The sequence below is a fragment of the Saimiri boliviensis genome, chromosome 2 (genome assembly GCF_048565385.1).
Source record: "Saimiri boliviensis isolate mSaiBol1 chromosome 2, mSaiBol1.pri, whole genome shotgun sequence".
Taxonomy (NCBI): Eukaryota; Metazoa; Chordata; class Mammalia; order Primates; family Cebidae; genus Saimiri; species Saimiri boliviensis.
Window position 1 is genome coordinate 132545370 of NC_133450.1, and position 14076 is coordinate 132559445.

Here is a 14076-nt window from a genome sequence, read left to right on the forward strand (position 1 = left end):
TGCCTGGGCTTCGTGCGGTGGGGGAGGTTGGGGAGGGAGGGCCTGTCTCTTCAGAGGTGGAGGCTGTGTGCCTGTGCCCAGGGGGCTCCTAGGGCCTCTCTTTGTCCAGCCTAGGGCAGCTGCTGCTGGAAGGAGGGGCACGCTGACAAAGCCCCCCACCCCATTTTGGGCAGCCCCTGGCTGAGCCCCACCCTAGGTGGCCCAGGCACGCCTGCACAGCCTGGGCCAGTGTGGGGGCAGTGGGACCCACTCTGCCTTCCTCGTGCCACTCAGGCCTCAGACTCGGCCTGACCCACGGAAAGAACCATCACAGTCTCGAAGGGGCCCAGGGCAGCGCTGGGTGCTTTATTTCCATGCCGGGCGCCTGGGGGGTATGTACACGGGGTGTGTGACAGGCACCCTCGCGGGACCCCGAGAGGCTGGGGAGCGGGGCCTGCCGGGTGTCGCACTCATTTACCCGGAGACGCAGAGAGGCTCTTCTGCGTGTAGTGGTTGTGCAGAGCCTCGTGCATCACGGAGCACGAGAAGACGGTCCCCTGCTGCCACCTGTGCTTGTCCACGGTGAGCTTGCTGTAGAGGAAGAAGGAGCCGTCCGAGTCCAGCACAGGCTGCGTGTTCTTGTAGTTGTTCTCTGGCTGCCCGTTGCTCTCCCACTCCACGGCGATGTCGCTGGGGTAGAAGCCCTGGATCAGGCAGGTCAGGCTGACCTGGCTCCTGCTCATCTCCTCCCGCGATGGGGGCAGGGTGTACACCTGCGGCTCTCGGGGCGTCCCTGTGGGGACAGAGGTGGGCATGGCGGTCAGTCCCGGGGCAGAGGGTGGGCTGGGCCGGCCTCTGTCCACACGGCCCTCGCGCGGCTCCCACCTTTGGCTTTGCGGATGGTTTTCTGGACGGGGGCCGGGAGGGCTTTGTTGGTGACCTTGCATTTGTACTCCTTGCCCTTCAGCCAGTCCTGGTGCACGACGGGGAGGGCGCTGACCACGCGGAACGTGCTGTTGAACTGCTCCTCCCTTGGACTCGTCTTGGCAGTGCGCACCTCCACGTTGTCCACGTACCAGTTGAACTGGACCTCGGGGTCGTCCTGGCTCACGTCCACCACCACGCACGTGACCTCAGGGCTCCCGGAGATCCTGAGGATGTCCTTGGGTTTCGGGGGGAAGAGGAAGACTGACGGTCCCCCCAGGAAATCAGGTGCTGAGGAAGAGATGGAGGCGGACGCGTCAGCATCCAGCTGGGGCCTGTCCCTGGATGGAGGCCCCTCTAGGCACTAGTCCCACCTTGAGCTGGAGGGCGAGGCCTGGGCTGGCTTACCTGGGCATGGCGGACAGGATGTGTCACCTGCAGAGAGAAGAGGGGGAGTTACTGGGGTCTGGGAGGAGAGAAGGTGTCCATGCTGAGGGAGGGGACAGTTTGTCCTTTGGGGTGGGCTCAGGTCAGGGCCAGGCTCCTCCCGGATATGGCTCTTGGCAGGCCTGAGACCAGCCTCTGCGCCTGTATGCGCACGGCCTGGGCTAGGGGCATCCAGCCTGTGCCTGCCCGGAGCCTGGTGGAAGCAGCCAGAAGACCCTCTCCCTGAGCATGAGTGGGGCAGGCAAGGCCTATGGGTGAGGAGACAGACTGGGCCTCTGCGGCTGCTCCCCTGTGGTGTGTCCAGGCAGGAGGACCGAGCCTGTCTTCCCGCAGACACCCTCCCTCCCTGCGCGGTCCACTCACAAGGAGGAGGTTTCACTATCAGGTCCTTCTTGAAGCTGGTGGGCGTGTGGACAACATTGCAGGTGTAGGTCTGGCTGCCCGCGCTGCTGGTGGTCACCATGCTGCTGAGGGAGTAGAGCCCCGAGGACTGCAGGACAGCCGGGAAGGTGTGCACGCCGCTGGTCAGGGCGCCCGAGTTCCAGGACACGGTCACCGGCTGGGGGAAGTAGTCCTTGACCAGGCAGCCCAGGGCCATTGTGGTCCCAGAGGTGCAGCAGGGCGTCAGGGGGAAGACGTCTGGTTTCTTGTTGGAGGCTGCAAGAGAGGTGGCACCGTGTGACCACAGTGTGGGACAGAGCTGGGTCCAGGCCCCAGAGGTCCCTCTGTTCCTGTCCCTCCACGAGGGTCCAGGCAGGGTCCAGTGTCTGGGTGTGTACCTGGCTGGTGCCACCTGCTTTACCTTAGCCTCCTCCCTGCCCCGAGGCCAAGGTCAGGCCCAGCGTGTCCCGGAAAGCTTGTGGACCAGCGGCCCTGTGGTGTCCTGCTGCAGGCACCCCTGTAGCCTGGGAGGTGGGCTCGGCTGCTGGGACAGTGCTCCGTGCCTGCTCGGAGTCAGCACAGCCCAGGGCCTCTAGCTTGGCCTCGGCTCTGGTCACCAGTGCCCCCTCAGGCACAGCTCATGCCCATCAGCCCCACTCCAGCCTTTTGTGGGTTCCTGGCTTGACCAGTGACCACTGTTCCCTAGTGGCTTCTGGTGGACTCCCCGACCCCCTCAGCTCTGACCCTGCTACTCCAGCGTGGCCCCCTGTAGTGAGTGGGTCTGACTTGCCCACGGTCCTGGTCAGAGTCTGCCCTCTGCCCTCTGCCCTCCAGGGCCCTTGTCTTCTGTGCAGCAGAGGGGCCAGGCACTGCACAGGCTGGCGCCCCTCAGCCCCAGGCCCTGGAACCACCTGCTTTAGAAGAGCCCCTGGGAGCCTCCTGCTCAGCCTCTCCCCTCCTTTCCCCTTAGCCCCAGCGTGCACCAGCCTGTGCCAGGGCCCCGAGCACCTGGACCCCCCCACGCCTCCTCAGCTTCCCTGCATTACTTCCCGAAGTTCAGTCACTGCATGTCACCTCATGCCACCGCCCAGCTCTGCCCTCTGTCCAGAGCTCCCCCGGGCAAGGTCCCTGCTGAGCTCAGTCCAGGCTCCCCGAGCACAGGTAGGAGCCTGCCCTTACCCTCCCTGCCCTGCATGGAGCCAGCAACCCCAGGCCCCAGGGAGGCCCCGTTTCTCTCTGCTGCTGGCCTAGTGGCCCTGCAGTCCCACTGCAGGTAGGGTGTGCCCCTGACTCTGAGGAAGCCAAGTGCCCTGCCCCCAGTCAGGCCATCCTCTCCACTCAGCCCCAGGGCCCTGCTCCCACCCCTTCCCCTCACCCACACCCCAGGCTCTGGCAGGCTCTGCTGGTGCACTGCCCTGTGCCACCTCCACTCAGCTTCAGTGTGTTCATCCACCTGCCCCACGTCCCCCCAGCCCCAGGAGCAGAGCTGGTGGCCCTGGCTCCTGGCAGCCCATATTGTTCCTTCTGGAGTGCGAGCCTCAGGGGCCTTACTGGCCAGGGTCCACTCAGGCAAGCCCTGGGACCTTCCTGGTCTCAAGCACACGCTCCCCCTGCAACCAGACCTGCCCCTGCCTGTGAGCTGAGCCCTGAGCCCTGGAACGCATTCCCTTCTCCCTCCCAGCTCGCCCTTGCCAGCTGCTCAATGAGCTGGGCTCACACCCACTCTGTGCACCAGGAGGCTGCACTGTGCTTTCACCAGCTCTCAGCTGTCATCTGCCAGCAACTGTCCAGCTCCTGCCAAAGCCTAGGAGCTCAGTGCTGGCGCCCACCAGCACTGCTCACCTGTGGCTGCTCTGCCCTGGTCCCCTGAGCTCCGTGAGCTGCCCCTTGCTCCTCCACCTCCCACTATCCCTACTCACTTGTGGCTGCTCTCCCTGGTCCTCTGAGCTCTGGGAGCTGCCCCCCACTCGCTCACCTCCCATCTGCCCTGCCCACCTTTGGATGCTCTTCCCTGCTCCCCTGAGCTCCAGGAGCTGCCCTGTGCTCCTCCTGCCTTCCACGTACCCCTGTTCACCTGTGGCTACAGTGGCTTGAGCTCCAGTGCCTGCCCCAGCTCATCCTGCCTCCCACCAACCCCTGCCCAACTTCAGATGCTCTCCCCTGCTCCCCTGAGCTCCAGGAGTTGCCCCAGGCTGGTCTTGCCTCCCGCTGGCCCCTGCTCACATTCAGATGCTCTCCCTTGCTCCCGTGAGCTCCAGGAGCTGCCCCCAGCTGGTCCTGCCTCCCGCTGGCCCCTGCTCACCTTCAGATGCTCTCTCCTGCTCCCCTGAGCCCCAGGAGCTGCCCCCATCTGGTCCTGCTTCTCACCAGTCCCTGCTCACCTTCAGATGCTCTCCCCTGCTCCCCTGACCTCCTGGAGCTGCCCCCAGCTGGTTCTGCTTCTCACCAGTCCCTGCTCACAGTCAGATGCTCTCCCCTGCTCCCCTGAGCTCCAGGAGCTGCCCCCAGCTGGTCCTGCCTCCCACTGGCCCCTGCTCACATTCAGAGCTCTCCCCTGCTCCCCTGAGCTCCAGGAGCTGCCCCCAGCTGGTTCTGCCTCCCACTGGCCCCTGCTCACATTCAGAGCTCTCCCCTGCTCCCCTGAGCTCCAGGAGCTGCCCCCAGCTGGTTCTGCCTCCCACTGGCCCCTGCTCACCTTCAGATGCTCTCCCCTGCTCCCGTGAGCTCCAGGAGCTGCCCCCAGCTGGTCATGCCTTCCATCAGTCCCTGCTCACCTTCAGATGCTCTCCCTTGCTCCCCTGAGCTCCAGGAGTTGCCCCAGGCTGGTCTTGCCTCCCGCTGGCCCCTGCTCACATTCAGATGCTCTCCCTTGCTCCTGTGAGCTTCAGGATCTGCCCCCAGCTGGTCCTGCTTCTCACCAGTCCCTGCTCACCTTCAGATGCTCTCCCCTGCTCCCCTGAGCTCCAGGAGTTGCTCCAGGGTGGTCTTGCCTCCCGCTGGCCCCTGCTCACCTTCAGATGCTCTCCCCTGCTCCCCTGAGCTCCAGGAGTTGCTCCAGGGTGGTCTTGCCTCCCGCTGGCCCCTGCTCACCTTCAGATGCTCTCCCCTGCTCCCCTGAGCTCCAGGAGCTGCCCCCAGCTGGTCCTGCCTCCCACTGGCCCCTGCTCACCTTCAGATGCTCTCCCCTGCTCCCCTGACCTCCTGGAGCTGCCCCCATCTGGTCCTGCTTCTCACCAGTCGCTGCTCACCTTCAGATGCTCTCCCCTGCTCCCCTGAGCTCCAGGAGCTGCCCCCAGCTGGTCCTGCTTCTCACCAGTCCCTGCTTACCTTCAGATGCTCTCCCCTGCTCCCCTGAGCTCGAGGAGCTGCCCCCAGCTGGTCCTGCCTCCCACTGGCCCCTGCTCACCTTCAGATGCTCTCCCCTGCTCCCGTGAGCTCCAGGAGCTGCCCCCAGCTGGTCATGCCTTCCATCAGTCCCTGCTCACCTTCAGATGCTCTCCCCTGCTCCCGTGAGCTCCAGGAGCTGCCCCCAGCTGGTCCTGGTTCTCATCAGTCCCTGCTCACCTTCAGATGCTCTCCCCTGCTCCCCTGAGCCCCAGGAGCTGCCCCCATCTGGTCCTGCTTCTCACCAGTCCCTGCTCACCTTCAGATGCTCTCCCCTGCTCCCCTGACCTCCTGGAGCTGCCCCCAGCTGGTCCTGCTTCTCACCAGTCCCTGCTCACCTTCAGATGCTCTCCCCTGCTCCCCTGAGCTCCAGGAGCTGCCCCCAGCTGGTCCTGCCTCTCATCAGTCCCTGCTCACCTTCAGATGCTCTCCCCTGCTCCCCTGAGCTCCAGGAGCTGCCCCCAGCTGGTCCTGCCTCCCACTGGCCCCTGTTCACCTTCAGATGCTCTCCCCTGCTCCCATGAGCTCCAGGAGCTGCCCCAGCTGGTCGTACCTTCCATCAGTCCCTGATCACCTTCAGATGCTCTCCCCTGCTCCCCTGAGCTCCAGGAGCTGCCCCAGGCTGGTCTTGCCTCCCGCTGGCCCCTGCTCACCTTCAGATGCTCTCCCCTGCTCCTGTGAGCTCCAGGAGCTGCTCCCAGCTGGTCCTGCTTCTCACCAGTCCCTGCTCACCTTCAGATGCTCTCCCTTGCTCCCCTGAGCTCCAGGAGTTGCTCCAGGGTGGTCTTGCCTCCCGCTGGCCCCTGCTCACCTTCAGATGCTCTCCCCTGCTCCCCTGAGCTCCAGGAGCTGCCCCCAGCTGGTCCTGCCTCTCACCAGTCCCTGCTCACCTTCAGATGCTCTCCCCTGCTCCCCTGAGCTCCAGGAGCTGCCCCCAGCTGGTCCTGCCTCCCACTGGCCCCTGCTCACCTTCAGATGCTCTCCCCTGCTCCCCTGACCTCCTGGAGCTGCCCCCATCTGGTCCTGCTTCTCACCAGTCGCTGCTCACCTTCAGATGCTCTCCCCTGCTCCCCTGAGCTCCAGGAGCTGCCCCCAGCTGGTCCTGCCTCCCACTGGCCCCTGCTCACCTTCAGATGCTCTCCCCTGCTCCCGTGAGCTCCAGGAGCTGCCCCCAGCTGGTCATGCCTTCCATCAGTCCCTGCTCACCTTCAGATGCTCTCCCCTGCTCCCGTGAGCTCCAGGAGCTGCCCCCAGCTGGTCCTGCTTCTCACCAGTCCCTGCTCACCTTCAGATGCTCTCCCCTGCTCCCCTGAGCTCCAGGAGTTGCCTCAGGCTGGTCTTGCCTCCCGCTGGCCCCTGCTCACATTCAGATGCTCTCCCCTGCTCCCGTGAGCTCCAGGAGCTGCCCCCAGCTGGTCCTGGTTCTCATCAGTCCCTGCTCACCTTCAGATGCTCTCCCCTGCTCCCCTGAGCCCCAGGAGCTGCCCCCATCTGGTCCTGCTTCTCACCAGTCCCTGCTCACCTTCAGATGCTCTCCCCTGCTCCCCTGACCTCCTGGAGCTGCCCCCAGCTGGTCCTGCTTCTCATCAATCCCTGCTCACCTTCAGATGCTCTCCCCTGCTCACCTGACCTCCTGGAGCTGCCCCCAGCTGGTCCTGCTTCTCACCAGTCCCTGCTCACCTTCAGATGCTCTCCCCTGCTCCCCTGAGCTCCAGGAGCTGCCCCCAGCTGGTCCTGCCTCTCATCAGTCCCTGCTCACCTTCAGATGCTCTCCCCTGCTCCCCTGAGCTCCAGGAGCTGCCCCCAGCTGGTCCTGCCTCCCACTGGCCCCTGCTCACCTTCAGATGCTCTCCCCTGCTCCCCTGACCTCCTGGAGCTGCCCCCATCTGGTCCTGCTTCTCACCAGTCGCTGCTCACCTTCAGATGCTCTCCCCTGCTCCCCTGAGCTCCAGGAGCTGCCCCCAGCTGGTCCTGCTTCTCACCAGTCCCTGCTTACCTTCAGATGCTCTCCCCTGCTCCCCTGAGCTCCAGGAGCTGCCCCCAGCTGGTCCTGCCTCCCACTGGCCCCTGCTCACCTTCAGATGCTCTCCCCTGCTCCCCTGAGCTCCAGGAGTTGCCCCAGGCTGGTCTTGCCTCCCGCTGGCCCCTGCTCACATTCAGATGCTCTTCCCTGCTCCCGTGAGCGCCAGGAGCTGCCCCCAGCTGGTCCTCCTTCTCATCAGTCCCTGCTCACATTCAGATGCTCTCCCTTGCTCCCCTGAGCCCCAGGAGCTGCCCCCAGCTGGTCCTGCTTCTCACCAGTCCCTGATCACCTTCAGATGCTCTCCCCTGCTCCCCTGAGCTCCAGGAGCTGCCCCCTGCTTGTCCTGACTTCTACTGGCCCCTGCTTACATTCAGATGCTCTCCTCTGCTCCCTTGAGCTCCAGGAGCTGCCCCTGCTCATCCTGCCTCCCACCGGTCCCTACTCAGTTGCAGCTGTTCTGCCCAGGGCACCTGAGCTCCAGGAGTGCCCCCAGCTGGTCCTGCTTCTCACCAGTTCCCAATCACCTTCAGAAGCTCTCCCTGCTCCCCTGAGCTCCAGGAGCTGCCCCCTGCTCGTCCTTCCCCCCACTGGCCCCTGCTCACCTGCAGCTGCTCTGCCCAGGGCACCTGAGCTCCTGGAGCTGCCCCAGCTGTTCTTGCCTCTCACCAGTCCCTGCTCACCTTCAGATGCTCTCCCCTGCTCCCCTGAGCTCCAGGAGCCGCCTGCTGTTTGCCCACCTCCCACCAGCTCCTGCTCACCTTCAGCTGCTCTCCCCTTGTGCCCTGAGCTCCAGGAGCTGCCCTCTGCTCCTCCTGCCTCCCACCAGCCCTGCTCACCTGCGGCTTCTCTGCCTTGGTCCCTGAGCTCCAGGGGCTGCCCCTGCTCATTCTGCCCTCCCTCAGTGACTCAGGCTGCTGCTGCCCTTCTGCCTATCCTGGCACCCCCTGTCCAGGTGTGGGCTCTTTTTCTGGCCTCCTTTTTTTCAGCACATGGCTTGCTCCCTGTGCTGTGAAGCACCCCAGTGCCCAGCCATCTCTCCCCAACAGAGCCCCTTGCCCTGCCCATGTGCCCTCCTGGAGGAGCTCCTGGACCTTCCGGTCCCTGCACTGGTCATGCTCTGGAAGCCTCTCCTGAACCTCAGCTCCCAGTGGCTTCTGCTCTTCTGGGTCAGCTCCCTGAACCCACGGAGCCTCAGTCCCTTCCCTCGTCCCGTCCTGTGCTCTGGGCCCTTCTGGGTCTTCCTGTGCTCGTCCCTCCTCCCACCCGTGCGCTCAGCCCCGCTCTCCCTCCTCTCCGCTGCTGACCACAGCCCTGGTTCCCTCCAGCTGGCACCCCAGCCCCTGTCCTGCCCCTGTCCCTGCCTCTGCCCCTGGGCTCATGGGCTCCCATCCTCCCTGCTCTGCTCCGGGCTCACCTGCTGTTCTTGGTCCTGGTTAAGAGGAGGGCCCCGTGGCCACCACTGCTGACCCTGTCCTGGGCTCGGATGATGCTGAGACCTGACAAGCCCCTCTGTTCACCTGGGGCCTCTCCTCCTTCCTCCCTCTGCTGCCTCCTCAGCCCAGGTTGGTCCTGCCCATCCTGGCATCACGACATGGCCGGCTCTGCCACATCCCATCATGATTCTCGTGGTCCCAGCCCGGTCGTCCTGGAGGCCTCAGTCAGTCTCTGGTGCCCTGTTGGCTGGGAAGCCCCTGCCCACGGGCCCCGTCATCTTGCACTGGGTGGGCATCGGAGCCTAAAGGCTGCCCCCCTCCCCTGTGCTGGCTCTGCCTGGGCCTTGGCACTGCGTCTCCCCAGTCTCTTGTAGCACGTTCAGCAGCTCAGGTCTAGGAGTGCTCACAGCGGCCGCCAGGCTCTGTCCTTCTCCTCTCCAGCCTGTGCCAACCCCACTCCCCGAGGTGGGGTCCCTGCCCTTCCTGCTCTGGCCCGGCACCCATGGGCAACCCCGCCCCCGCTGTCAGCCACTATTTCTCTTCCTAGGAAATCACAGCTCGGGGCCCAGGTCCCCAGAGGTGTGAACTCCACCCCTGCACCCGGCAGAGACTAAGAACGGGATTGAAACTGGCAGCACAGCTCACTTCCTGAAGTTCCCTTTTCTTCTGGTGATTTCTGTGTCGGAGGGTGAGGGGGAGTCCGGGCACAGCCGAGGCTGCCTCACGGGTGTGTGGGGGTGGGGCTGGTGGGTGCCCCATACTCAGGGGAGAAGGTGGGGAGCCTGGGGCCTTGTGCGCTGCCATTTTCTCTGTCTCTGAGTCCCTGGGGTGGACTGAGACTGGCAGCGATTATGCCCACTTCGCCCAGGGACTCAGTGTCTCAATACCTGGGCTTCTCACCTGAGCCTTCTGGACCCCACTGGGCCCTGGTGGCTGCTTTTGCCTGGTGGCTCCAGCTGCCTCTCACTCCTGGTTCAGGGAGTGGGTGTGAGCCCAGCTCATTGAGCAGCTGGCAAGGGTGAGCTGGGAGGGAGAAGGGAATGCGTTCCAGGGCTCAGGGCTCAGCTCACAGGCAGGGGCAGGTCTGGTTGCAGGGGGAGCGTGTGCTTGAGACCAGGAAGGTCCCAGGGCTGGCCCGAGTGGACCCTGGCCAGGAAGGCCCCTGAGGCTGGCACTCCAGAAGGAACAAGATGGGCTGCCAGGAGCCAGGGCCACCAGCTCTGCTCCTGGGGCCGGGGGGACGTGGGGCAGGTGGATGAACACACTGAAGCTGAGTGGAGGTGGCACAGGGCAGTGCACCAGCAGAGGGGAGGCTGAGGGGCCCACTCAGGGCCTGGGCAGACCCTGCCGGAGCCTGGGGTGTGGGTGAGGGTAAGGGGTGGGGGCAGGGCCCTGGGGCTGAGTGGAGAGGATGGCCTGACTGGGGGCAGGGCACTTGGCTTCCTCAGAGGTCAGGGGCACACCCGACCTGCAGTGGGACTGCAGGGCCACTGGGCCAGCAGCGGAGAGAAACGGGGCCTCCCTGGGGCCTGGGGTTGCTGGCTCCATGCAGGTCAGGGAGGGCAAGGGCAGGTGCGAGGCTCCTACCTGTGCTCGAGGAGCCTGGGCTGAGCTCAGCAGGGGCCTTGCCAGGGGAAGCTCTGGACAGAGGCGGAGCTGGGCAGGGATGGATGAGGAGGTGGGCGGCAGCAGGGGACGGGATGAGGCCAGAGGCACTAGGTGGGCCACCAGGCCAGGGAGGTGTCCTACAGAAAGTGTCCAGAATGGACACCTGCGAGGGGAAATCATGTCCCTCCCACTAAATGTGCTCTCCCCAAGGATACGACCCGACCTTGGGTCCTGCTGGATCCCTGAGCTGGCAGCAGCCCTGCCCTCAGAGAGAATGGCCAGGAGACAGGTGGAGGTGCACCTGTGGGTCCCGGGGGAAACCCGTCCTCCAGCCACCGGTTCCCCGTCGGCTCCCAGCCTCTGGCTCTGGCTCCGCCTTGGTTACATGGAGCTCCTCACAGGCTCAGCCTCCCAGGCTGGGGGAAGACAGACTGAGGGGCCCCGCACTGCCCAGGGCACACTCAGGGGACTGGGGAGACTGTGCTGGGCTGGAGCAGGGAGGCCTCCTGCAGGCCGTGGGGCTGGCATCTCCTGACAACGCCCACATCTGCTAGCTAAGGCCCTGGCAACACAGTACCCCAGACTGCGGGGCTTCAACAACAGAAGTGTATTCCGTCCTGGCTCTGGAGGCTGGCAGCAGGGAGGGAGGCCTTGGCGGGGTGGGCTCCTCTGTGTCACGGGAGACTCTGTCCCAGCTCTCTCCTGTCTGCTGGGGCTTTGCCGCCATCTCTGCCGCTCTTGGCTTGTGGGAGCAGCGCTGTCTTCAAGGGTGCTCCCCCATGTGCTGTCTGTGCCCCAATTCCCTCTTTGGATGAGGACGGTGTCATATCGGATCAGAGGCTCGCCCTACTCCAGATTGACCTCATCTGAACTTGATGACATCTGCAAAGACTCTGTTTCCAAACAGGGTCACATTCTGAGGTCCTGGGAGTTAAGACTTCAACATGTGAATTTACAGGGGACACATTTTAACCCATGACAGTTTGCCCTCTGGTCCCCCATAATCATGTGTGTCTCACACACACAGTTCCTGTGTCCCATACTAACATCTCCAAGATGGCTAACCCATTCCAGCACCAACTCTTAGTCCAAAGTCTCATCTAAATGCCACCTGCATCCAGTGTGGGCAAAACCCAGGGTGAGCTTCATTCTGGAGTGAAATTCCTCTCTATCTGTGGACCTTTGAAACTGCACAAGAAATTCTCTGCCTCCAAAGTGCAGTGGTGGGACAGGCGTAGGACAGACATTCCCATTTCGAAAAGGATACATCGGAAGGGAGAGGGGAGCCGTGGGCCCAAGCAAGCCCAGAACCCAGCAGGGAAAACTGCATTAGATTTTTTTGGGAAGAAAACGGTATTTTACTTTTTTTAAAAACCTGTTTAGAAACACTTTTATTATTGTTTTTAGTTGACACATGATAATGGTATGTATTTTGGGGTACATTGTGATATTTGGATACATATTTACAATGTGTGATGATCAAATCAGGGTAATTAGCATATCCATCACCTCAAACCTTTATCACTTCTTTGTGCTGGGAACATTCAAAATCCACTCTTCTAGCCATACGAAAACATATAGTAAATTGTTGTTTGTTATACCCTATGGTGTCAGAGAACACCGGGACCTATTCCTCCTATCTGACTGTAATTTTGTATTTATTAACTGACCTCTAGCTGTCTCTTCCCAGCCTCTGGCAACCACGATTCTACTGTCTATGTCTGCGTGATCAACTTATTGGGCTTCCATTTATGAGAACATGCAGTTTTGGCTGTCTGTGTCTAGCTTCATTTCACTTAATATAATGTCCTCCATGTTGCGTCATCCATGTTGCCTCAAATGACAAGATTTCATTCTTTTTCATGGCTGGATAGAATTCCTCTGTGTGTGTGTGTGTGTGTGTGTGTGAACACTACCTTTTCTTTATGCTTTCATCTGTTGACAGACATGTAGGTCGATTCCCACACTGGCATTTCGAATACTGCTGCAATGAACATGGACTGTGGATGTCTCTCTGACATAGATTTATTTTCTTTTGGGTAAATACCCAGTAGAGGATGACTAGACCATGGGGAAGTACTAATTTCTATTTTTTGAGGAAGCTCTATACTGTTTTTCAATGGCTGTACTAATTTCAAAGGCAAGATTTCAACCAATATCGCATTCAAGATCCCCTTTCTCTGAATCTTTGACAGTATTTGTTTTTTATCTTTTTAATAATAGATGAGATTATATGTTATTGTGGCTTTGATTTGCATTTTCCTTATGATTAGTAATGTTGAGCATTTTCTCATATGTCTGTTGGCCATTTGTATATCTTCCTTTTAGAGATGTCTATTCAGTTCCTTTTCTGATTTTAAAAAATTTTACATATTTTTTATTTGCCTATTTTTAATCAAATATTTGCTTTCTTTTATGTTTAGCTATTTGAGTTTCTAATATATTCTAAATATTAGTCCCTTGTTGGATGGAGAGTTTGCAAATATTTTCTAACATTCTGTAGATTGTCTTTTCACTCTGTTGATTGTTTCCTTTGTTGGGCTCAAGTGATCCTCCTGCCTTGGCCTCCAAAAGCGCTGGGATTAGAGGCATGGGCACTGCAAATGGCCTGGCATCACTGGCTTGTTCCAGACTTTAGAGAAAAGCTTTCAACTTTTGACTGTTCAGTATGATGTTGGCTGTGGGTTTGTCACATATAGCCTTTACTGTGTTAAGGTATATTCCTTCCATACCTAACTTGCTGAGAATTTTTATGAAGGATGTTGGATTTTATTAAGTATTTTTTCTGTGTCTGTTATGATAACATGGTTTTTGTCCTTCATTCTGTTGATGTAATTTGCATATGTTGAACCATTCTTGCATTCCTGGGATAAATCTCACTTGATCATGGTAAACAATGTTTTCAATGTGCTGCCGGTTTCAATTTGCTAGTATTTGGTTGAAGATTTTTGCATCTATTATCCTCATCAGGGTAATTAGCCTATAGTTTTCTTTTTTTGTTGTGTCCTTGTCTGGTTTTGGAATCATAGTAAATCCCATATCATAATCATAATCACCATCATGGTGGCCTCATGCAATGTATTTGGAAGAATTGCCTCCTCTTCAATTCTGGAAGATTTTCAGAAGAACTGGTATTAGTTTTTTAGTGTTTGGTAGAATTCCCCAGTGAAGCCATTGGGCTGCTCTAGAATTGGCGTTTTGATCAGAATGTCATTGGTATTTCAATAGGATTTCTTTGGGCTTTTCTTTGATGAGAGACTTTTTATTATGGATTCAATCCCAGTGCTCATGATTGGTTTGTTCAGGCTTTCTATTTCTTTTTGGTTCAATGTTGGTAGGTTGTATTGTCCAGAAACGTACCTGTTTCTGCCAGGTTTTCTAATCTGTTGGTGTACAGTCTCTAATAATCCTTGTGTTTCTGTGATATGAGTTGCAATGTTTCCTTTTTCATTTCTGATTTCATTTATTTGGGTCTTTTTTTTTTGTTTTGTCTAGGTAACTATTTGTCATTTTTGTTTATCTTTTGAAAAATCAATTTTTTCATTTTGTTGATCTTTTATATTTTTTATTCTGAATTTTATTTATTTCTGCTCTGATCTTTATTATTTCTTTCTTTCTACTAATTTTGGGTTTGATTTGTTCTTGATTTCCTAGTTCCTTGACATGCATTTTCAAGGATGAGATTTATTTGAAATCTCTCTACTTTCTTGATGTAGGTATTTATTGCCATAAACTTCCATCTTAATACTGCTTTTGCTGTGTCTTATAAATTCTAGTACGTTGCATTTCTGTGTTCATTTTCTTTCTTGACATTTTAAAATTCCCTTCTCAATTCATATTGGCCATTCAGGAATATATTGTTTAATTTCCCATGTCTTTGTACAGTCTTAAAATTTC

At 58.8% G+C, this 14076-nt stretch overlaps 1 gene segment (V, D, J or C); it reads right to left on the minus strand.

Annotated features, from left to right (window-relative positions):
• Nucleotides 1–317: 317 nt before the first annotated feature.
• Nucleotides 318–14076, minus strand: part of LOC101053130 (immunoglobulin gamma-1 heavy chain-like) — an 80961-nt gene continuing 67202 nt past the window's right edge. The window contains 4 exon segments of the C gene segment in view: nucleotides 318–772; nucleotides 865–1194; nucleotides 1312–1338; nucleotides 1714–2007. Coding sequence covers nucleotides 450–772; nucleotides 865–1194; nucleotides 1312–1338; nucleotides 1714–2007 — 974 coding nt within the window.